Here is a 25,488-nt window from a genome sequence, read left to right as displayed (position 1 = left end):
CTGTATTTCTTTAGGCCTCTGATGTGGGGGGTCTGTATTTCTTTAGGCAGTCCGGTTTTGTACTAGTTTAGGGGGTCTGTATTTCTTTAGGCCTCTGATGTGGGGGTCTGTATTTCTTTAGGCCTCTGATGTGGGGGTCTGTATTTCTTTAGGCCTCTGATGTGGGGGGTCTGTATTTCTTTAGGCAGTCTGGTTCTGTACTAGTTTAGGGGGTCTGTATTTTTTTAGGCCTCTGATGTGGGGGGTCTGTATTTCTTTAGGCAGTCCGGTTTTGTACTAGTTTAGGGGGTCTGTATTTCTTTAGGCCTCTGATGTGGGGGTCTGTATTTCTTTAGGAAGTCCGGTTTTGCACTAGTTTAGGGGGTCTGTATTTCTTTAGGCCTCTGATGTGGGGGTCTGTTTCTTTAGGCCTCTGATGTGGGGGTCTGTTTCTTTAGGCCTCTGATGTGGGGGTCTGTTTCTTTAGGCCTCTGATGTGGGGGGTCTGTATTTCTTTAGGCCTCTGATGTGAGGGGGTCTGTATTTCTTTAGGCTTCTGATGTGGGGGGGTCTGTATTTCTTTAGGCAGTCCGGTTCTGTACTAGTTTGGGGGGGGGGGGTCTGTATTTCTTTAGGCAGTCCGGTATTGTACTAGTTTAGGGGGTCTGTACTTCTTTAGGCCTCTGATGTGGGATCTGTTTTTCTTTAGGCAGTCCGGTTTTGCACTAGTTTAGGGGGTCTGTATTTCTTTAGGCCTCTGAGGTGGGGGGTCTGTATTTCTTTAGGCAGTCCGGTTTTGCACTAGTTTAGGGGGTCTGTATTTCTTTAGGCCTCTGATGTGGGGGATCTGTATTTCTTTAGGCAGTCCGGTTCTGTACTGGTTTAGGGGGTCTGTATTTCTTTAGGCCTCTGATGTGGGGGTCTGTATTTCTTTAGGCCTCTGATGTGGGGGTCTGTATTTCTTTAGGCCTCTGATGTGGGGGTCTGTATTTCTTTAGGCCTCTGATGTGGGGGGTCTGTATTTCTTTAGGCAGTCTGGTTCTGTACTAGTTTAGGGGGTCTGTATTTTTTTAGGCCTCTGATGTGGGGGGTCTGTATTTCTTTAGGCAGTCCGGTTTTGTACTAGTTTAGGGGGTCTGTATTTCTTTAGGCCTCTGATGTGGGGGTCTGTATTTCTTTAGGCAGTCCGGTTTTGCACTAGTTTAGGGGGTCTGTATTTCTTTAGGCCTCTGATGTGGGGGTCTGTTTCTTTAGGCCTCTGATGTGGGGGTCTGTTTCTTTAGGCCTCTGATGTGGGGGTCTGTTTCTTTAGGCCTCTGATGTGGGGGGTCTGTATTTCTTTAGGCCTCTGATGTAAGGGGTCTGTATTTCTTTAGGCTTCTGATGTGGGGGGGGTCTGTATTTCTTTAGGCAGTCCGGTTCTGTACTAGTTTGGGGTGGGGGGGGTCTGTATTTCTTTAGGCAGTCCGGTATTGTACTAGTTTAGGGGGTCTGTACTTCTTTAGGCCTCTGATGTGGGATCTGTTTTTCTTTAGGCAGTCCGGTTTTGCACTAGTTTAGGGGGTCTGTATTTCTTTAGGCCTCTGATGTGGGGGTCTGTATTTCTTTAGGCAGTCCGGTTTTGCACTAGTTTAGGGGGTCTGTATTTCTTTAGGCCTCTGATGTGGGGGATCTGTATTTCTTTAGGCAGTCCGGTTCTGTACTGGTTTAGGGGGTCTGTATTTCTTTAGGCCTCTGATGTGGGGGTCTGTATTTCTTTAGGCCTCTGATGTGGGGGGGGGGGGGTCTGTATTTCTTTAGGCAGTCCAGTTCTGTACTAGTTTAGGGGGTCTGTATTTCTTTAGGCCTCTGATGTGGGGGGGTCTGTATTTCTTTAGGCAGTCCGGTTTTGTACTAGTTTAGGGGGTCTGTATTTCTTTAGGCCTCTGATGTGGGTGGCCTGTATTTCTTTAGGCAGTCCGGTTCTGTACTAGTTTAGGGGGTCTGTATTTCTTTAGGCCTCTGATGTGGGGGGTCTGTATTTCTTTATGCAGTCCGGTTCTGTACTAGTTTAGGGGGTCTGTATTTCTTTAGGCCTCTGATGTGGGGGTCTGTATTTCTTTAGGCCTCTGATGTGGGGGGTCTGTTTCTTTAGGCCTCTGATGTGGGGGTCTGTTTCTTTAGGCAGTCCGATTCGGTACTAGTTTAGGGGGTCTGTATTTCTTTAGGCCTCTGATGTTGGGGGGGGGGGGTCTGTATTTCTTTAGGCCTCTGATGTGGGGGGGGGGTCTGTATTTCTTTAGGCCTCTGATGTGGGGGGGTCTGTATTTCTTTAGGCCTTTGATGTGGGGGGGGGGTCTGTATTTCTTTAGGCCTCTGATGTGGGGGGGTCTGTATTTCTTTAGGCTTCTGATGTGGGGGGGGGGGCTGTATTTCTTTAGGCCTCTGATGTGGGGGGGGGGGGTCTGTATTTCTTTAGGCCTCTGATGTGGGGGGGTCTGTATTTCTTTAGGCCTCTGATGTGGGGGGGGGGTCTGTATTTCTTTAGGCCTCTGATGTGGGGGTCTGTATTTCTTTAGACCTCTGATGTGGGGGTCTGTATTTCTTTAGACCTCTGATGTGGGGGTCTGTATTTCTTTAGGCCTCTGATGTGGGGGGTCTGTATTTCTTTAGGCCTCTGATGTGGGGGTCTGTATTTCTTTAGACCTCTGATGTGGGGGTCTGTATTTCTTTAGGCCTCTGATGTGGGGGTCTGTATTTCTTTAGGCCTCTGATGTGGGGGTCTGTATTTCTTTAGGCCTCTGATGTGGGGGTCTGTATTTCTTTAGACCTCTGATGTGGGGGTCTGTATTTCTTTAGGCCTCTGATGGGGGGGGATCTGTATTTCTTTAGGCCTCTGATGTGGGGGTCTGTATTTCTTTAGACCTCTGATGTGGGGGTCTGTATTTCTTTAGGCCTCTGATGGGGGGGGATCTGTATTTCTTTAGGCCTCTGATGTGGGGGTCTGTATTTCTTTAAGCCTTCTTTAAGCCTCTGATGTGGGGGGGTCTGTATTTCTTTAGGCCTCTGATGGGGGGGGGGGGGTCTGTATTTCTTTAGGCCTCTGATGTGGGGGGGGGTCTGTATTTCTTTAGGCCTCTGATGTGGGGGTCTGATTATTTGACTGTTATGGTTCAAATTCCATGAATTGTGGGCGTGTCCTGTACATAGGACATACATATAGCCAATAGGGACGCCCCATTAGTCATTTGTCTGTCCCATAAACACAACACGTGTCCCACACATTACTTTATTACAGTTATCTAGTTACCCCAAAACCTACAGAGCCCGCCCGCCGCCTCACAGCCCGGACCACCCGGCCGCCTTCACCCTTCCCCGCCCTCAATATGGCGCCGCCTCGTCAGACGCTGTTATTTAACCGCACTCCGCGCCTCCTCCTCCTTTCCCTGGCCGCACAGTCCCCGCCAGGACACCGCACACTGGCCGAGGCTTCAGTACAGGCCCGGGCCGTGCGGTAACGTCTCTCAGTGTGGACGGCGCCCAGTCCACCCGCTATAGTCGATCCCCCCCCCGCGCGGGGCGGGGCCTCACGTGACGAGGGCGGGGCGGCTCCCGGGAGTGCTCGGCGGCTGCTGTGTGTTTAGTCGGGACGCTGCCCGTACACAGGCGGATCCGGCGGGACGGGACGGGCTCCGGTGTCTGCTTCATCCGCCTCCTCATCGTCCCCCGGTAAGTTGTGAGGTGACCGGCGGCCATTGCCAGAGCCGGGAAACTTTTCCTTGTGTTTCCTTCAGTAGCGGCCATGTTCGTGTTGTCGTCATGTCGTGTGCTGTGACAGGTCAGCTGCGGCTTCCGTGTCTGTCGTGCGATTATCGTGATAAACACAACTTCGCTTCCCATCAGGCTCTGGGGTGACAGGTGGTCCCCTAGTAGACAGCATTGAGTCCCTTAACTTTTGTGGTAGTGATATTGGGTATTATGGGAGTTGTAGTCCAGCCATGTTTACGAGGGATATTGGGGATTATGGGAGTTGTAGTCCAGCCATGCTTACGAGTGATAGTGGGGATTATGGGAGTTGTAGTCCAGCCATGCTTGCGAGGGATAGTGGGGAGTATGGGAGTTGTAGTCCAGCCATGCTTACGAGGGATAGTGGGGAGTATGGGAGTTGTAGTCCAGCCATGCTTACGAGGGATAGTGGGGAGTATGGGAGTTGTAGTCCAGCCATGCTTACGAGGGATAGTGGGGAGTATGGGAGTTGTAGTCCAGCCATGCTTACGAGGGATAGTGGGGAGTATGGGAGTTGTAGTCCAGCCATGCTTACGAGGGATAGTGGGGAGTATGGGAGTTGTAGTCCAGCCATGCTTACGAGGGATAGTGGGGAGTATGGGAGTTGTAGTCCAGCCATGCTTACGAGGGATAGTGGGGAGTATGGGAGTTGTAGTCCAGCCATGCTTACGAGGGATAGTGGGGAGTATGGGAGTTGTAGTCCAGCCATGCTTACGAGGGATAGTGGGGAGTATGGGAGTTGTAGTCCAGCCATGCTTACGAGGGATAGTGGGGAGTATGGGAGTTGTAGTCCAGCCATGCTTACGAGGGATAGTGGGGAGTATGGGAGTTGTAGTCCAGCCATGCTTACGAGGGATAGTGGGGAGTATGGGAGTTGTAGTCCAGCCATGCTTACGAGGGATAGTGGGGAGTATGGGAGTTGTAGTCCAGCCATGTTTACGAGGGATAGTGGGGAGTATGGGAGTTGTAGTCCAGCCATGTTTACGAGGGATAGTGGGGATTATGGGAGTTGTAGTCCAGCCATGCTTGCGAGGGATAGTGGGGAGTATGGGAGTTGTAGTCCAGCCATGCTTACGAGGGATAGTGGGGAGTATGGGAGTTGTAGTCCAGCCATGCTTACGAGGGATAGTGGGGAGTATGGGAGTTGTAGTCCAGCCATGCTTACGAGGGATAGTGGGGAGTATGGGAGTTGTAGTCCAGCCATGCTTACGAGGGATAGTGGGGAGTATGGGAGTTGTAGTCCAGCCATGCTTACGAGGGATAGTGGGGAGTATGGGAGTTGTAGTCCAGCCATGCTTACGAGGGATAGTGGGGAGTATGGGAGTTGTAGTCCAGCCATGCTTACGAGGGATAGTGGGGAGTATGGGAGTTGTAGTCCAGCCATGCTTACGAGGGATAGTGGGGAGTATGGGAGTTGTAGTCCAGCCATGCTTACGAGGGATAGTGGGGAGTATGGGAGTTGTAGTCCAGCCATGCTTACGAGGGATAGTGGGGAGTATGGGAGTTGTAGTCCAGCCATGCTTACGAGGGATAGTGGGGAGTATGGGAGTTGTAGTCCAGCCATGCTTACGAGGGATAGTGGGGAGTATGGGAGTTGTAGTCCAGCCATGCTTACGAGGGATAGTGGGGAGTATGGGAGTTGTAGTCCAGCCATGTTTACGAGGGATAGTGGGGAGTATGGGAGTTGTAGTCCACCCATAACGATGATCACATGACTCATTTACAAGCATTTGTTAAATGTCTAGTGCTACACGTTGACTTTGGTTGTGATATGGCCCCAAAATAATCGTTCTGGATCGGAGTAAATGGGGCCACAGTGTGATTCCAAAAAATTCCAGAAATCTGTCTGAAATCTGCGGCACATAAGGGTGTTTACACTAATCCGTGTATCCAATCCCGTGCGTTTTCACGTAGAAAATATCTACACAACGCAAAAAAAAAAGGTGTAGTTTTTAAAAATGGCGTCCATAATTTTTTGCATGGAATTGCAGGTGTTAAATCTACATCAAATACTACCACACGGGTTTCAGCACTTTTTTTATTTAATCTTTTTGGCTGAATTTTACTGAGTGGGCAAAAGTACAACTCACAGGCTGGGCATGCTGGGCGTTATAGTCTTGCAACAGCTGGAGGTACAAAGTTTAGAGGCCACTTGGTAGACTTTCTCGAAGAACAGTGTCGCCCGACCAGGGTGCCCACAGCTGTTGCAAAACTACAACTCTCAGCATGCCCGGAGTTGTAGTTTTGAAACAGCTGCTGGCACCTTGGTTGGGAGACATTGTTCTACGAGAATGTCTACAATTGTGGGAGTTGTAGTTCTGCAACAGCTGGAGGCACACTGGTTGGGAAACGCTACTTAAGCTGTTGCAAAACTGGCGCGCATTATGGGAGTTGTAGTTTTGCTTCAGGAGTAGTCCAGTCCTGAAAAACTTAGGATAAGGGGATATGTTTCAGATAGCGGGGGATCCGACCGCAGGGAACCCCGCGATCTCCCGTACAGGGCCCCGGCAGCCTGCGGGAAGGGGGCGTGTCCACCACCACACAAAGCGGCGGCTGACACGCCCCCTCAATAAAACTCTATGGCAGAGCCCGAGCGTTCCTTCGGCAAACCCCGGCTCTGCCATAGCGATGTATTGAGGGGATGTCGGCTGGAGAGCCGGGGCCCCGTACAGAGAGATGGCGGGGGGGTCCCAGCGGTCGGACCCACCACTATCTGAAACTTATCCCCTATCCTTAGGAATGGACTACTCCTTTAAGAGCCATAGCTTGGAGAATGCTGCCCTAAGGCCATGTTCACACGGCAGAAAATGTCTGAAATGTCGGGCAGACATTCCTCTCACAAATGCACAGTCTCCATAGACGGCAATGCAATTCCGAAACACTCCGCAATTGGCATTTCCATAGCAAAAACATCTGCCGCAGAAATTCTGCCGTGCCACTAAAATCAATAGGACTATGCTGCATCAGAATTTCCACAGTTTCCACTAAATTTGACAAAATCGGGAAGAAAAAAAAGTTTTCTTCACGGCAAAAACGCTGTGTCCAGATGCTGGTTTAAAGTCGATAGGGAAAACTTAAAAATAGCTATTTTTGGTAGAAATCGCACCAAAATCTTGGGAGTGCAAAGTGACAGGGCCGTTTTTTGTAGTGTTGTTATATTATTATATATTTTTTTTCTGGTAAAAAGATAAAAATAAAAAATGCACCAAAGAACCAAGTGGAAACCTAGCCAAGCGGACTGTCCGCAGTGTGGATGAGCCCTTAGGCCTGTTCTGGAACCATGAGAAGTAAAGACGAAAAAAATAAAAAAGTTAAAAGGGTACTACGCCTCAAGACATCTTCTCCCCTATCCAAAGGGATAGGGGATAAGAGGTCTTAAGGCGGAGTACCACTTTTAAAATAAATAAATATATCTATATCTGCTCGGTCCCCAGCGATCTCCCACCTGGTGCCCCAGCTCCGTCTGAATTAAAGGGGTACTCCGCTGGAAAAAAAATTAATAATGGGAGAGCCAGAGATGCACGAACATTCTTGCATGGGGGGGGATGTGCATGTTGGCCATACACTTCTTGCAAATTTTCTTTTATCAATTTTCATAATCCTTAATACAAAATCATATGGTAACAAAAAACAGTTTAAATCAATTCCTGTGCAAGATTAGCACTACATTCTCACTCCTAAGGCAAACTAACTTATTCTTGCATTCATTCCTCCACTTCGGATCCCTCCTCTTAACTTAAGTTGGCCATACACTTCATTCATCCATAGAGCCAGGTGGGAGATTGTGGAGGGTCCCTGCATCGGACCCCTGCGATCTGACACTTATCCCCCTATCCTTGCATCGGACCCCTGCGATCTGACACTTATCCCCCTATCCTTGCATCGGACCCCTGCGATCTGACACTTATCCCCCTATCCTTGCATCGGACCCCTGCGATCTGACACTTATCCCCCTATCCTTGCATCGGACCCCTGCGATCTGACACTTATCCCCCTATCCTTGCATCGGACCCCTGCGATCTGACACTTATCCCCCTATCCTTGCATCGGACCCCTGCGATCTGACACTTATCCCCCTATCCTTGCATCGGACCCCTGCGATCTGACACTTATCCCCCTATCCTTGCATCGGACCCCTGCAATCTGACACTTATCCCCCTATCCTTGCATCGGACCCCTGCGATCTGACACTTATCCCCCTATCCTTGCATCGGACCCCTGCGATCTGACACTTATCCCCCTATCATTGCATCGGACCCCTGCGATCTGACACTTATCCCCCTATCCTTCGAACAGGGCATAATGTTTTATCTGTGGAACTATGTATACTACTCCTTTTTAAGCTGTTTGTCACAGTGAACCCCTGAAGGCCTCCACAACAGGTGTGTGTGTCGCAACCCGGAGAAGATGGAATTGTCTGCTGTGACAGCTGCTGCATCACGTGTACATGGAATCACACATTCGGCGCTCGTAGCCTACGTCACAGAAGGATCAGTCAGTCTCATAAACCTTTCCTTCCTTTCTTGTTTTTATTCCCCATTGTTATGGCCGTAAGTCCAGCCCTGACCCTGGGTCTGATTATACCAGTGTTTCCCAACCAGGGTGCCTCCAGCTGTGGCCAAACTACAACTCCCAGCATGCCTGGACAGCCGAAGGCTGTCCGGGCATGCTGGGAGTTGTAGTTTGGCCACAGCTGGAGGCACTCTGGTTGGGAAACACTGGATTATACCAAACTGACAGGCGCCTGTTTGGGCCATCACATGATAGTGAAACCAGCCTAAGGGTGCATGCACACCACGTTTTTGCTATACAGTTCCCGTATACGGTTTCAAGTTAAAAACCGTACAGAACCTTTATAGAAAACCGTATGCATTGACTTAACATTGTAAACCGTATGTCAAACGCATCATCCGGTTTACTCCATTTTGCATCTTAGGCTGGGTTCACACCACGATTTCTTAAATCCGGGCCCGTTTACGGTTTGGAGGAGGGGGGCGGGGCTTAATCGCAGCGCCCGCACTCAGCCGTATTCGAGAACCGTATTTAATGCAAGTCTATGAGCCGACCGGAGTGAACCGCAGCCTCCGGTCGGCTTCGTTTTCGGCCGTATGCGGTTTCCCGACCGCAGGCAAAAACGCGGTCGGCTCATAGACTTGTATTAAATACGATTCCCGAATACAGCAGAGTGCGGGCGCCGCAATTAAGCCCCGCCCCCCTCCTCCAAACCGTATACGGGAACCGTATTTAAGAAAACGTGGTGTGAACCCAGCCTTATACGGTTTTGTCCATTTTTATTTTCACCTTGGTCCGGGTGAAAAACCGTATTAAACTGTGTTTTTTTGTTTTACACATGGGGGTCAATGGGAACCGTAGAGAACCATGTGTGCGTACGGTTCCATCCGATTTACACCATACGGTTTTTACTTTGCACAGTTTTTTTTTTTTTTTTTCTTGGAATTTTAATCAAACAAGTGAATTCAAAATGGAGTGAAAAGTTTAAAAACGTATACCTTTTATTTTTTTCTTAAAAAAACAGATGCAACCGGACACCATTTTTTTTTCAAACTGTATACGGGTTGAAATTTGTACACACGTTTTGATACAGTTTAGTCAGGTTTTGAGGAATCCGTTTTTCATCAAAAAACTGATACGGGAACTGTATTGCAAAAACGTGGTTTGAATGCAGCCTTAGGCTATGTTTATACAGTGTAAAATTGGGCTGCATATTTAATTTAACTTAACATGCACATTTTTGGCCGTAATCGGTAAAAATGTCGCCACAAAATAAAATGTGGGCAAAATTTTACGCAGCATAAACATAGTCTAAGGTTAGATCCACACCAGCATAATAAAGCCATGTTTTTTGCACTTGTGTTATGTTTATTAAAAAAAAAAAAAAAAAACATTGGGGATTTATGTATCAATTTTGTAACATTTAAAGGGGTACTCCAGCATTTACTAGCTGTCCTGTGGTATCTCCGATGCTACCATGGATTGCGTGGTGACCCTTTGCAGCACACTTATCCCTTATGTCAGTGTTTCCCACCCAGGGTGTCTCTAGCTGTTGCATAACTGCAACTCTCAGCATGCTGGGACTTTGGACTCCTGCTGGCCTGGCAGAAGTCCAAAATCAGGAAATATAGAGGGAGGGGTGTGCAGTCTTAGCCAATCATAGCTCATCTCACACTGAACTGCTCTTGGCTGTGTGTAGCAGAGTGAGGGAGGAAGTTCTCCCCTGTATGGCTTCAGATGATGTCACAGCCTTCTGGGGAACGCCCCTTCCCAGTCTGTGAATCTGAGCAGAAAATACAGAGCGATATCAAGGTACAAAAATGACAAATAATAAAAATAAAGGCAGGGGGTGGTTTATCAGGATGGGGGCAGTGTACTAGGAGGATTATATAATGTAACAAGATCATGAGAGGTACCCTTTAAAGGGGTACTACCATGGAAAAACGTGTTTATTAATCAACTGGTGCCAGAAGGTTAAACAGATTTGTAAGTTTCTTCTGTTAAAAAATCTTAATCTTTCCAGTACTTATTAGCTGCTAAATACTACAGAGGAAATTGTTTTCTTTTTGGAACACAGGGCTCTCTGCTGACATCATAACAGTGCTCTCTGCTGACATCTCTGTCCATTTTAGGAACTGTCCAGAGCTGAAGAAAATCCCCATAACATATGCTGCTCTGCTGACACCTCTGTCCATTTTAGGAACTGTCCAGAGAGCACTGTAGTCATGATGTCAGCAGAGAGCTCTGTGTTCCAAAAAGAAAACCATTTCCTCTGTAGTATTCAGCAGCTAATAAGTACTGGAAAGATTAAGATTTTTTAATAGAAGTAATTTACAAATCTGTTTAACTTTCTGGCACCAGTTGATAAAAAATAAATAAATAAATAAGTTTCCCATGGGAGTACCCCTTTAACCTCTTAACGACCCATGACGTATGCGTACGTCATGAGTCCCGGTCCTGCGATATAACGCGGGGTCACACGGTGACCCCGCATTATATCGCGGCGGGCCCGGCGTCATAGTGAAGCCGGGACCCGCCTCTAATAGCGCGCGGCACTGATCACGGCTAAAAACGAAAGTAAAAGTGCCCGGCTAGCTCAGGGAGCTGTTCGGGATCGCCGCGGTATAATCGCAGCATCCCGAACAGCTGTAGCACAGAAGGAAGGTCTCTTACCTTCCTTCCTGCAGTCCGATCGCCGAATGAATGCTTCAAGCCTGAGATCCAGGCTTGAGCATCCAATCGCCGAAAACACTGATTGATGCATTCCTATGGAGATGGATCAATCAGTGTAAAAGATCAGTACATGCAATGTTATAGCCCCCCCTATAGGAGCTATAATATTGCATTAACAAAGTGTAAAAAAAAATCATTAACCCTTTCAATTATCCCTTCCCCTAATAAAAGTTTGACTCACCCGGCATTTCCAAAAATAAGAAAAACATTATGTAAATAATAATAAAAATAAACATATGTGGTATCGCCGCATGCGGAAATGTCCCAATTATAAAAATATACCGCTTTTTAAACCGCTCGTTCAATGGCGTACGCGCAAAAAAATTCCAAAGTCCAAAATAGCGCATTTTTTTATCACTTTTTATACCACAAAAAAGTGAATAAAAAGTTATCAAAAAGTCTGATCAGAACAAAAATGGTACTGCTAAAAACTTCAGATGACGGCGCAAAAAATGAGCCCTCATACCGCCCTGAACACAGAAAAATAAAAAAGTTATAGGGGTCAGAAGATGACCATTTTAAACGTATAAATTTTTCCTGCATGTATTCATGATTTTTTTCGGAAGTGATACAAATTCAAACCTATATAAGTAGGGGATCATTTTAACCGTATGGACCTACAGAATAAAGATAAGGTATCATTTTTGACAAAAAATGTACTGTGTAAAAACAGAAGCCCCCAAAACTTACAAAATAGTGTTTTTTCATCAATTTTGTCGCACATTGATTTTTTTTTTCCCGTTTCACCGTAGATTTTTGGGTAAAATGACTAATGTCATTACAAAGTAGAATTAGTGACGCAAAAATTAAGCCATTATATATAATTTTAGGTGAAAATTTTTAAAAGTTATGATTTTTTAAAGTTAAGGAGGAAAAATTGAAAATGAAAAAACGGAAAAAGCCCGGGTCCTTAAGGGGTTAAGGAACTCCTGACTCACCCCGTGCCATTGTATACATGCTGCAGTGTCATGTCCGCTAGTTTTGTAGACTTTATTGCTGCAGGTTTCTTTCTGCCTGGTAGATAACCTGGTATTGTTTTATAGAGGAGCTTATAAGGGTCACGTCTGGTAAATGATTACTGGGCCTAAGCATTTGGCCTGTCGGCCCTGGCTCCTCCACATCTCCATCTGTCACTGCTGGCATTCTGTCTAATGTGATGTCTGTGCAGGAACAGCTGAGAGGTGTGTGTGCGGTTTAGCTACCCGTCTCCTGGGAACGGAGCTTTTTGCCTGCTGGCCCCAATATTAGTGCAAATTCTTTTTCTTATGGGATGTGATATATGGGACGGACGGCTTCCTGCTGCTCCTTTTTTATTATTTTCTTTTCTACATGTCGTTCATGTGATTCTGATATTTTGCAAGTTCTAAACTGGATAAACTTGAAATGAATCTGAAATGGTAAATACTTTGATGGGAACCTTCTAGCTGAGTGGGTATTTCCTATGTGTCAAGAAGCCCTGCAGCAGAGCAGGTGAAGTACATGTGTTTTTTTTGTTTTTGTTTTGTCATCCTGAGCACTTTTAACCCCTTCAGGACGGAGCCCATTTTGGCCTTAAGGACCGGAGTGTTTTTTGCACATCTGACTGCTGTCACTTTAAACATTAATAACTCTGGAATGCTTTTAGTTATCATTCTGATTCCAAGATTGTTTTTTCGTGACATATTCTACTTTAACATAGTGGTAAATTTTTGTCGATACTTGCATCCTTTCTTGGTGAAAAATCCGTAAATTTGATAATTTTGCATTTTTCTAACTTTGAAGCTCTCTGCTTGTAAGGAAAATGGATATTACGAATACCTTTTTTTTTTTTTTGTTTTTTTGGTTCACATATACAATATTTCTACTTTATGTTTGCATCATAAAATTGACGAGTTTTTACTTTTGGAAGACACCAGAGGGCTTCAACGTTCAGCAGCAATTTTCCGATTTTTCACAAAATTTTCAAACTCAGTATTTTTCAGGGACCAGTTCAGGTTTGAAGTGGATTTGAAGGGTCTTCATATTAGAAATACCCCACAAAAGACCCCATTATAAAAAAAAGCACCCCCCAAGGTATTCAAAATGACATTCAGTAAGTGTTTTAACCCTTTAGGTGTTTCACAGGAATAGCAGCAAAGTGAAGGAGAAAATTCACAATCTTCATTTTTTACACTTACATGTTCTTGTAGACCCAATTTTTAATTTTTACAAGGGGTAAAAGGACAAAATTTTTACTTGTATTTGTAGCCCAATTTCTCTCGAGTAAGCACATACCTCATATGTCTATGTAAAGTGTTCGGCGGGCGCAGTAGAGGGCTCAGAAGGGAAGGAGCGACAAGGGGATTTTGGAGAGTACGTTTTTCTGAAATGGTTTTTGGGGGGCATGTCACCTTTAGGAAGCCCTTATGGTGCCAGAACAGCAAAAAAAACCACATTGATACCATTTTGGAAACTAGACCCCTCGGGGAATGTAACATGGCATAAAGTGAACCTTAATACCCCACAGGTGTTTCACGACTTTTGCAAATGTAAAAAAATAAAATAAATGTTTACCTAAAATGCTTGTTTTCCCAAAAAATGTTTAATTTTTAAAAAGGGTAATGGCAGAAAATACCCCTAAAAATTTGAAGCCCAATTTCTCCCGATTCAGAAAACACCCCATATGGGGGTGAGAAGTGCTCTGCTGGCGCACTACAGGTCTCGGAAGAGAAGGAGTCACATTTGGCTTTTTGAAAGCAAATTTTGCTCTGGGGGCATGCCGCATTTAGGAAGCCCCTATGGTGCCAGGACAGCAAAAAAAAACCCACATGGCATATCATTTTGGAAACTAGACCCCTCGGGGAACGTAACAAGGGGTTAAGTGAACCTTTATACCCCACAGGTGTTTCACGACTTTTGCATATGTAAAATGCTTGTTTTCCCCCCAAAATTTTAAATTTTTAAAAAGGGTAAAAGCAGAAAATACCCCCCAAAATTTGTAACACAATTTCTCCCGAGTACGGCGATACCCCATATGTGACCCTAAACTGTTGCCTTGAAATACGACGGGGCTCCAAAGTGAGAGCGCCATGCGCATTTGAGTCCTAAATTAGGGACTTGCATAGGGGTGGACATAGGGGAATTCTACGCCATTGATTCCCAAACAGGGTGCCTCCAGCTGTTGCAAAACTCCCAGCATGCCTGGACAGTCAACGGCTGTCCGACAATACTGGGAGTTGTTTTGCAACAGCTGGAGGCTCCGTTCTGGAAACAGTGGCGTACCAGACGTTTTTAATTTTTATTGGGGAGGGGAGGGGGGTTGTATAGAGGTATGTGTATATGTAGTGTTTTTTACTTTTATTTTATTTTTTGTGTTAGTGTAGTGTAGTGTTTTTAGGGTACAGTCGCACGGGCGGGGGTTCACAGTAGTTTCTCGCTGGCAGTTTGAGCTGCGGCAGACAATTTGACGCAGCTCAAACTTGCAGCCGGATACTTACTGTAATCCTCCGCCCATGTGAGTGTACCCTGTACGTTCACATTGGGGGGGGGGCATCCAGCTGTTGCATAACTACAACTCCCAGCATGCCCGTTGGCTGTCGGTGACTGCTGAGAGTTGCAGTTTTGCAACAACTGAAGGCACACTGGTTATGTATCACTGAGTTTGTGACCTTGCTCAGTGTTTCACAACCAGTGTGCCTTCAGCTGTTGCAAAACTACAACTCTCATCAGTCACCGACAGCCAACGGGCATGCTGGGAGTTGTAGTTATGCAACCAGCAGATGCACCACTACAACTCCCAGCATGCACTTTAGCTGTTTGTGCAAGCTGGGAGTTGTAGTTATACAACAGCTGAAGGTACACTTTTCCATAGAAAAAATGTGCCTCCAGCTGTTGCAAAACCATAAGTCCCAGCATGCCCAATAGGGAATGCTGGGAGTTGTGGTGGTCTGCCTCCTGCTGTTGCATAACTATAGCTCCCAGCATGCCCTTTTTGCATGCTGGGAGCTGTTGCTAAGCAACAGCAGGAGGCTGTCACTCGCCTCCAACGATCCACGCCGGAGAGTCAGTCCCTCGTCGTCGCCGCCGCTGCTCCTGGGGCCCCGATCCCAACATCGACGCCGGGGATCGGGGTCCCCAGCACCCGGGGTGCACGTCCCGCACCCGCTCACGTCCTCCGGAAGAGGGGCGGACCGGGTGCGGGAGTGACACCCGCAGCAGGCGCACTGATTGGTCGGCCGGTAATCCGGCCGACGAATCAGGGCGATCGTGAGGTGGCACCAGTGCCACCTCACCCCTGCAGGCTCTGGCTGTTCGGGGCAGTTGGAGACGGCCCCGAACAGCCTGTAATTCCGGGTCACTGGAGACCCGATTGACCCGGCATAATGACCCCCCTGGGCGATATGCCGGGATGCCTGCTGAACGATTTCAGCAGGCATCCGGCTCCGGTCCCCAACCGGCTAGCGGTGGGGGCCGGAATTCCCACGGGCGTATGGATACGCCCTCGGTCCTTAAGGACTCGGGATGCAGGGCGTATCCATACGCCCTATGTCCTGAAGAGGTTAAATATGAAAATATTTTTCCAGACAGCCTTTAAATGAAGTCTATTAGCATTAAAGGGGTACTACACTGGAAGGAAAAAAAATAAAAAAAATAAAAAAAAAATTATATATATATATATATATATATACACACACACACACACACACACACACACACACACACACACACACACACACACACACACATACCCTGCTCCCTCCCCCTTTTTCTCATTCTTATCTATTCAGTCTGTGTTCCCATAATGGGACAATTTATGGCCCATGTTAGTGTAAATTCTCCACATCTATTGTCTTAACCCCTGCATATTTGTGAGATGTAACCTTTGTCTTCTGCCTGTGACCTTAGATTTGCTTTGGACTTGATAAATATAAATATATATAATTTTTTTTTATTTAACTGGTGCCGGAAAGTTAATCAGATTTCTAAGTTACATACGGTATATAAAAAAAATCTTAATCCTTCCACTCAGTACTTATCAGCTGCTGTATGATCCACAGTAGGGATCGACCGATTATCGGTTTGGCCGATATTATCGGCCGATAATCACGATTTTCAGCGTTATCGGCAATTACCTTCCCGATAAGCCGATAATGCCCCGACCCCCGCACCGCCCCGGCCCCATTGCCTCCCCCATCCCCGGTTTTATAATTACCTGTTCCCGGGTCCACGCTACTTCTGGCTCCTGCTGCTTCCTGCCTTACGCTGTGCGCACAGTGACAGTTCAGGAGGACGCCACTGGAGCCAGATGTAGAGTGGACCCCGGGAACAGATAATTATAAAACAAGGGATGTGGGGGGTGCGATGTGGCGCGGAGCGGTGAGGAGCCGGCGCGGTGGCGGTGATAGGACTCAGGACCCCCGGACAGGCAGGCGGGAGAGAAGCGGGTGGCGGCGGCGGTGGTCTATGGCACCGCAAAAGCCACTGCAGTTCATTGATTTAAAGCGCCGCTTTAAATCAATGATCAACAGCAGTGTCGTGGGGGGATAAATAGCCGATAACTTATACCGGAATATCGGTCTAAATTATCGCCTATTGGCCCTAACCTCCACCGATTATCAGTATCGGCCCTAAAAAAACGATCCCTAATCCACAGGAAGTTCTTTTTTCTTTTTGAATTTCCTTTGTCTGACCACAGTGCTCTCTGCTGACACCTCTGTCCATGTCAGGAACTGTCCAGAGCAGGATAGGTTTGCTATGGAAGTTTGCTCCTACTCTGGACAGTTCCTAAAATGGACAGAGGTGTCAGTAGAGAGCACTGTGGTCAGAGAGAAAAGATATTCAAAAAGAAAAGAACTACCCGTGGAGCAAAAAGCAGCCAAGTACTGGAAGGATTAAGATTTTTGTAGTAATTTACAAATCTGTTTAACTTTCTGGCACCAGTTGATTTAAAAAAATATATATTTTTTTCCCCAGTGGAGTAGCCCTTTAACCCCTTAAGGACGCCGGACGTAAATGTTTGTCCTGGTGAGGTGGTACTTAACGCACCAGGACGTACATTTACGTCCAAGCATAACCGCGGGCATCGGAGCGATGCCCGTGTCATGCGCGGCTGATCCCGGCTGCTGATCGCAGCCAGGGACCCGCCGGCAATGGCCGACGCCCGCGATCTCGCGGGCGTCCGCCATTAACCCCTCAGGTGCCGGGATCAATACAGATCCCGGCATCTGCGGCAGTTCGCGATTAAAATGAACGATCGGATCGCCCGCAGCGCTACTGCGGGGATCCGATCATTCATAACGCCGCACGGAGGTCCCCTCACCTTCCTCCGTGCGGCTCCCGGCGTCTCCTGCTCTGGTCTGTGATCGAGCAGACCAGAGCAGAAGATGACCGATAATACTGATCTGTTCTATGTCCTATATATAGAACAGATCAGTATTAGCAATCATGGTATTGCTATGAATAGTCCCCTATGGGGACTATTCAAGTGTAAAAAAAAAAAATGAAAAAAAATGTAAAAGTAAAAAAAAAGTGAAAAATCCCCTCCCCCAATAAAAAAGTAAAACGTCCGTTTTTTCCTATTTTACCCCCAAAAAGCGTAAAAAACATTTTTTATAGACATATTTGGTATCGCCGCGTGCGTAAATGTCTGAACTATTAAAATAAAATGTTAATGATCCCGTACGGTGAACGGCGTGAACGAAAAAAATTTTTAAAAGTCCAAAATTCCTACTTTTTTAATACATTTTATTAAAAAAAAAATTATAAAAAATGTATTAAAAGTTTTTTATATGCAAATGTGGTATCAAAAAAAAGTACAGATCATGGCGCAAAAAATGAGCCCCCATACCGCCGCTTATACGGAAAAATAAAAAAGTTATAGGTCATCAAAATAAAGGGATTATAAACGTACTAATTTGGTTAAAAAGTTTGTGATTTTTTTTAAGCGCAACAATAATATAAAAGTATGTAATAATGGGTATCATTTTAATCGTATTGACCCTCAGAATAAAGAACACACGTCATTTTTACCATAAATTGTACCGCGTGAAAACGAAACCTTCCAAAATTAGCAAAATTGCGTTTTTCGTTTTAATTTCCCCACAAAAATAGTGTTTTTTGGTTGCGCCATACATTTTATGATATAATGAGTGATGTCATTACAAAGGACAACTGGTCGCGCAAAAAACAAGCCCTCATACTAGTCTGGCGATGAAAATATAAAAGAGTTATGATTTTTAGAAGGCGAGGAGGAAAAAATGAAAACGTAAAAATTAAATTGTCCTTAAGGCCAAAATGGGCTGAGTCCTTAAGGGGTTAAAGGGGTATTCCACTGGCCAACCGCTGTGCGCACGCTGCAGGGGTAGACTACGCCCCCTCGTGATGTCATGCCCCGCTCCCTCAATGCAAGTCTATGGGAGGGGGCATCACGCCCCCTCCCATAGACTTGCATTGAGGCGGCGGGGTGTGGAAGACCCCCAAATCTCCCCACCCCCGCAGCACACGCACAGTGTTCGGAACTAAATGTTCCTATGGCCAGTGGAGTACCCCTTTAAGGATATGGAATTGTTTCTAAAGCCCTGTAAATCGTGTAGGATTATAATAATGCATTTGATTGAAATCATAGCTTATAATAACTCGCTGGTCTTTTATCTTTTTAGATTGCTGAAGAAGATGGTGGATCGTCTAGCAAACAGTGAAGCCAACGCAAGGCGTATAAACGTAGTGGAGAGCTGCTTTGGGACAGCCGGGCAGCCCCTGGCAATCGAGGGCAGGGTTCTTATCGGAGAAGGCGTCTTAACAAAACTCTGCAGAAAGAGACCCAAAGCCAGGCAGTTTTTCCTGTTCAATGACATTCTTGTCTATGGAAATATTGTCATTCAGAAGAAAAAGTACAACAAACAGCACATAATCCCTCTAGAGAACGTTACCATCGACTCCATCCAGGACGAGGGAGATCTGCGCAATGGATGGCTCATCAAAACCCCCACCAAGTCCTTTGCCGTGTACGCGGCCACGGCCACCGAAAAATCCGAATGGATGAACCACATCAACAAGTGCGTGTATGATCTAATATCCAAAGGCGGGAAGACCCCCAATAGTGAGCACGCGGCCGTCTGGATCCCCGATTCTGAAGCCACCACTTGTATGCGCTGTAAGAAAGTGAAGTTTACTCCGGTCAACCGGAGGCACCACTGCCGGAAATGTGGATTTGTTGTTTGCGGACCCTGTTCAGAGAAGAAGTTCCTTTTGCCGAATCAGTCATCTAAGGCTGTACGGGTATGTGATTTCTGCTACGAACGTCTGTCTAGTGGGGATTTACCCACTTGTCAGCCGGGCCGCTCAGACTTTCTCTCCAGTTCTCCCAGGATGGCGAGTCACATGTCTGACGACGAGGACGATGACAGCAGTGACTGAGGGAACTAAGACCAGGACTGTTCACTGGGAGAGGAAGGAAAATGACGTTTAGCTGCTTTTTACTGGGGAGCATATAACCTGCTTTTCAGTGGACTGTGTAAACCCCATCCCCCGTATCAGTGATACTTCTATGCCTGAGAATATTTACCTACTTGTGCCTTGATATAACAATCATTTTGGTTCTTTCAGGGAAAAACTTTACAATCGTTTTGCTCTTTCTTCTGCTTCTTCCCCCCCCATAGCGTGCATATAACGTGTTTTTATAGAGGATTGAGATTCCTATTTGTTATCTTTTTATACAAATCTAAAGGTGGGAGTTTGGGGCATTCAAGGAATTTTCTGCAACGTGCCTTTCAGCGATGACATCGAAAAGCGTAGCTTCCATTGTGATTAAAGGGGAATTACGCCTTTTACAATCAGGACACATTATCTCTCGACCCATCGGTTTCCAGTTATCTCACTGAAAACAGATCAGGAGAATCCAGACTGAGGTTGCGACAGTCTATTTACATTGTTTCGGCCGCCGTTTCATGGCAAACATACACAGTGAATTTTTCAGATTTTTATTTTTTGCAACGCTGTTCTTCCAGCCAACGTAATGGAAACCTGACGGAATTGATCGTAAGTCAGGTGATGGGATGACATCTGTTGTACAATGGATCTGGCACTGTCATGGTTTACAATTGTGTCTTACCAAGGCCTCCTATGGCCATGTTCACGCAGCGTGGATTCTGCACCAAAGTTCTTCAGTAAACTACAGCAGTGTTTCCCAACGAGGTTGCCTCCAGCTGTTGCAAAACTACAACTCCCAGCATGCCCGGACAGCCAAAGGCTGTCCGGGCATGCTGGGAGTTGTAGTTTCTCAACAGCTGGAGGCACCCTGGTTGGGAAACACTTGAACTACAGTGTCAGGTGAATTGTAGATTTCAAAGCACCAAATCCTATGCACACTTAGGGTGCAGATCTTAGGGCTTACGGTGGAATGTGTGGTCAATGGCGTGCTTTATTCTGCTGCGAAAATGGTTAGGGCCTCATTCACACAAGCGTATTGGTAAATGTCCGTAATAAGGACGTATTTTGGATGAAATACAGTCAGTATTGCTTCAGTATTACATCCGTATTTCTGCACAGTGAATATTGTCCTCTAGGCCAGGGTGCCTAAACTACAACTCCCAGCATGACGGGAAATGTAATTTTGCAGCAGCTGGAGAAACACAGGTTGGGGGATTACTGCTATAGAGCAGTGTTTCCCAACCAGGGTGCCTCCAGCTGTTTCAAAACTACAGCTCCCAGCGTGCCCGGACAGCCTTCGGCTGTCCGGGCACGCTGGGGGCTGTAGTTTTGCAACAGCTGGAGGCACCCTGGTTGGGAAACACTGCTCTAGACAATACGGATGAAATACAAATGCATTGCATATAGGATTTTTTTTCTCTTTATAGGCCTCGCTGGGCGTTTTCCGTCTATAAAACGGGTAAAAGTAGCACACGCTGCATTTAGTTCTTTTTGAAAATATGCAGTTTTTTTTTATTTTAATATACTCCTGTAAATAGCCTTGTAGATTAACAATCTGTAAAAAAAAAAGCGGCTTAACAGAGGGCACTATTTAATTTTATTTAATTGCAATATATCTGCCCAGTGTGAGCGCTAAGGACAAAGTGGTGCCGAAGGCAAAACTGCATAAAAATCTTTCCTTATTCATACTTAAAAGGGTACTCCTGTGGAAAACCTTTTTATTTTATTTTATTTTTTTTAAATGAACTAGTGCCAGAAAGTTGAACAGATTTGTAAAATACTTCTATTTAAAAATCTTAATCCTTTCAGTACTAATTAGCAGCTATATGCTACAGAGGAAATTCTTTTCTTTTTGAATTTCTTTTTTATTTTTTTGTCTTGTACACAGTGCTCTCTGCTGACACCTCTGTCCGTATCAGGTTTGCTATGGGGATTTTCTCCTGCTCTGGACAGTTCCTGATACGAGCATCAGGTGTCAGCAGAGAGCACTGTGGACAAGACAAAAAATAATTTAAAAAAGAAAGGAATTTCCTCTGTAGTATATAGCTGCTAATAAATACTGGAAGGATAAAGATTTTTTTTAAAGAAGTAATTTACAAATCTGTTTAAAGCTGGGTTCACACTAAGAGTTTCTATACAGTTTTTTTTATATTTTAATTTTTTATCAGGTTTTTGATTTAAAAAAAAAACGGATTCCTCAAAACCTGACTATACTGTATCAAAACGTGTGTACAAAGTTTTATCTGTATACGGTTGAAAAATGATGTCCGGTTGCATCCATTTTTTTAAGAAAAAAACCGTATACGTTTTGAACTTTTCACTCCATTATGAATAAAGTTTCACTTGTTTGATTGAAATTCCAAGAAAAAAAAACTGTGCAAAGTCAAAAAATGTATGGTAAAAACTGGATGGGACCGTACTCACATACAGGTCTGTACGGTTCCCATAGCCTCCCATGTTAAAAAAAAATAAAAAACGTCTACGGGTCAATACGGTTTTTCACCTGGAACAAAAACCGTGGTAGGCCACGGTTTTCTGGCCAGAAAAAAAAAAAAGTTAAAAACCGTGTGGTGTGAAAAACAGACAACTGTATGCAATATGGTGCATACTGTTTTCTGTACGGTTGCATACGGTTTTTAAAAATAAAAATAAAAACGTAGCCAAAAACTGTATAGAAAATCGTAGTGTGAACCCAGCCTAACTTTCTGCCACCAGTTGATTTAAAATAAATAAATGTTTTCCACCGGAGTACCCCTTTAACATCTGACCACTAGGTTTGTGTGCAAAAGAAAGTACGTTGGGGAAGATTGTTGTGTGTTCCCAGCCCAAGACCTCATGCACATGGTAATCTATGTGAAGCCAGTACAGGAGATGGTTCACCTATATGTCTGTATTACAGTGCCATAGGTTCTCCATGTACAGCCCCATGTTTCCTCCATATGGAGCCGCTTCTACAAGACAATTCCTCTAACTGTATGCAGTGCAATAATTGTTCTTTTTTTCCTTCATCAAGTCTGTATAAGTTGGACATACACTTTATAGGGACAAGAGGTCTACAGATCCTTACAGATCTGTAATACAGTCGTGTGCCTGAGGCTTGCAGATGGCAGGGGCCCAGCCGGTTGTTGTTTTTTTTTTGCCTATTTAAAGGCTTATGTCACTTCTATTTAAAGCATAACTCCGATCACACTCCAGCAGCAGAATATCTGTTTAAATATCCTGCAACTTTGTATCCCGAGAATACAGGGATCAGGATTTAGTTTAGCTAAAAGTCCTATGCAAATCTATACAAAACATGTACCCTGATCCCTGTAGTCCTGGGCTACGAAGTTGCGAGATATTGAAACAGATATCCTGCTGCCAGAGCGTGATCGGAGTTATGTTTAAGCACATTCTTCCAGGACAATTGTTTACTTTTGGCTACCCTAGGGCCGAGGTTGTTTTTAGTTCCTCTGGGTTCATTGGCTTCCATAATATTTCCTCTACTTATGTCTTTGTTTCTACTGTGCAGTTGCTGTAAGAATATATAAGGGCTGGTTCACACTACTTTTGTAGTGTACAGGTGCCGGATCTGGTTGGGAGGAGCAAAAACCGTCCGCTCCCGTACCCCAGCTGAATCCGGCCGGAACCCCATTCATTTCAATGAGCCGACCGGAGTCAAACGTGGACTCAGGTTAGCTTATTTTTGCCCTGTATACGGTTCTCTAACCGGACCTAAATTGGTGGTATACCACGGTTTAAGGTCTGGTGGGAAAACCGTATACAGGGCAAAAATGAGGCTGGGGTAAGAGAGCGGCTGGTTTTCGCTCCTCCCAACCGGATCCTGCACCCGTACCCATAGTGTGAACCCACCCTAAGCAATGTGTACAAGTAGAGTTCCATTTTTTTCCAAACCAGCTTAAGGGTAGGGTCACACGTACCAGATACGCAGTGTATTTTACGCAGCAGATGCCTGCCAACGTGTGATCCTGCTCTAAACATTACTGCGCACACAGGGCTGCGGCTAGGTAGTTTTGTTGGTCTGCTCTTAGCAGATCCGCAGCATATTTCCCGCAGCATGAAATACGCTGTGGATGCAGTATGTGTGACCCTACTTAAAGGACATCTGCAAGATAGGGGATAAGTGTTTGATCGTGGGAGGGTCGAACGCTGGGGCCTCCAGCGATCTCCTGTACGGGGCCGCGGCTGTCCTGTGCAGGGGGCGTGCCAGCCGCAGCATGACGTTGCAGCCGGCACGCCTCCTCCATACATCTCTATGGGGGAGGCAGCATTCGTGCCTCCCCGCATCCCCCATAGAACTGTATGGGGAAGGGGAGTAGACGGGGCATCACCGTCGACCTCTAGGTCGACGCAACGTCACCATGGGCGCTAATGGTGGCGCCACGTTAGGGAGATCAAGGGGGGTCCAGCGGTCGGACCCCCCACGATCAAACACTTATCCCCTATCCTGTGGATAGGGGATAAGTGTAATTCTGCTGCAGTTGTCCTTTAAGTTAAAGGGGTTGTCCAGGACTTGCAGAGACAGCACCATTCCTGTCCACAGGTTGTCTGGTATTGAAGCTCAGCTCCATTTAAATAAATGGGACTGGGTTGCAGTACTGCACACAACCTGTGGACAGGAGTGGTGCTTTTTGTGCGAAAAATAAATCCTGGTCAACCCCTTTTGGCTAGGTTCACACTATGGAATTTCCGCCAGAGTTCCAGCAGACAGGCCTAGGACTGCATTGCCGTCCCCATAGACGGCAGTGCATTTCTGAGTGTGCATTTTCTGCTGTGTGAACTCTGCCTCGAAGATCTGGTATTGGACTAGAAAAGATGGCTGCTTTCTACCATTCTTAATCGACCCCATTAACAGAAAGCAATACCCCTTTTACTAATATTTTATTACTTTCATCGTGGATCTCCATTTTCCTCGTAGCATTACCATTCAAGTAGAAAAGGCACAAAATACTAAGAACGACAATGATGGAGAAATCATATGTAATTGATCGGTCTAAAAATAAAGAAATGTACATAACCAAAGACGGCCATTTTGTACCGTACAGTTGCGATGCTATTGCCGGATAGCTGCCATTTTTACATTCTTAAAGGGGGTTGTATGAGATTACAATAATAACATTTCCTAAAACCCTTTATAAACGTTAATAAGCACAGGGAAATCCTTAAAGATTGCGTCTTAAGCCATTTACATTGTCCAAAGATTGGCCATTAGCACAGGTATTGGGATTCTAAGCCTTCCCAAAGTGGACGCTTTACTGTTATTTATTATATCTGTCCGGCTTTACGTGTTTTTTTAATATTTTGCTGTAATTTTCTCTAATAAAAGGAACATAATTGAGGAGATAGTAGCGATGTACAGTATGCTACCACTTTAAGCCAATTACTCTGCGAGCTATAAAAATCCCACGTACGCCAGGTACAGACAGGATGGCTGTATGCCAAGTACAGGTCTTAAATTATAAAGGGTTTATAAGCTGAACATTTCTTAAGCCAGTGTTTACCTATCAGTGTTCCTCCAGCTGTTGCAAAACTACAACTCCAGGATGCCCGCACAGCCAAAGGCTGTGCGGGCATCCTGGAGTTGTAGTTTTGCAACAGCTGGAGGCACACTGGTTGGGAAACACTGGCTTAAGCCATGACACTTTTTTTCCAGTTTTAATTCCTAAAGTCTTGCTAACCACGACAAATTGTGTGTGTGTGTGTGTGTGTATATATATATATATATATATATATATATATATATATATATATATATATATATATATATATATATATATATAATTAGTCTTCTTTTCTTTTTCTTTTTTACTTCAAATTTGTATGCTTAAGTTCTAATAAGCACTATCATATTTTCACCTTATGGATATCATTTTAGTTTGGCACTAAACTTTGCATAGTAAAAGCACATTTAATTAAGAAACTTTTGTAATATGTCTGAGGAGAAAGTGCTTCTTTCTCCACTTATCAGGCTCTCTTCCTACACCCGCCCCCCCCCCCCCCCTTCTAAACTCCTCATTTACGCTGCAAAAACTGCTCAGATCTGTCTTGATTAGCTCACTGAAGGATCAGGTTACAGCTATCCACAGAAGACTGAGAGGAAGTAGCTGGAAAGAG

General features: G+C 45.4%; 1 protein-coding gene across 1 annotated transcript; it reads left to right on the top strand.

Moving 5' to 3' along the window:
- Nucleotides 1-3,230: 3,230 nt before the first annotated feature.
- Nucleotides 3,231-20,596, top strand: PLEKHF2 (pleckstrin homology and FYVE domain containing 2). The gene is made up of 2 exons (XM_056518620.1): nt 3,231-3,687; nt 18,606-20,596. Exon 2 carries the CDS (start codon nt 18,619-18,621, stop codon nt 19,360-19,362), a length of 744 nt encoding a protein of 247 aa, XP_056374595.1. The 5' UTR covers nt 3,231-3,687; nt 18,606-18,618; the 3' UTR covers nt 19,363-20,596.
- The last annotated feature ends 4,892 nt before the right edge of the window (nt 20,597-25,488 follow it).

This window comes from Hyla sarda, chromosome 5 (assembly GCF_029499605.1).
Source record: "Hyla sarda isolate aHylSar1 chromosome 5, aHylSar1.hap1, whole genome shotgun sequence".
NCBI lineage: Eukaryota > Metazoa > Chordata > Amphibia > Anura > Hylidae > Hyla > Hyla sarda.
This window is presented reverse-complemented; position numbering and strand designations above follow the sequence as displayed.

Excerpts from the sequence above, each read along its gene's own strand:
- PLEKHF2 (XM_056518620.1), top strand. The coding sequence starts at position 18,619 with ATGGTGGATCGTCTAGCAAACAGTGAAGCCAACGCAAGGCGTATAAAC.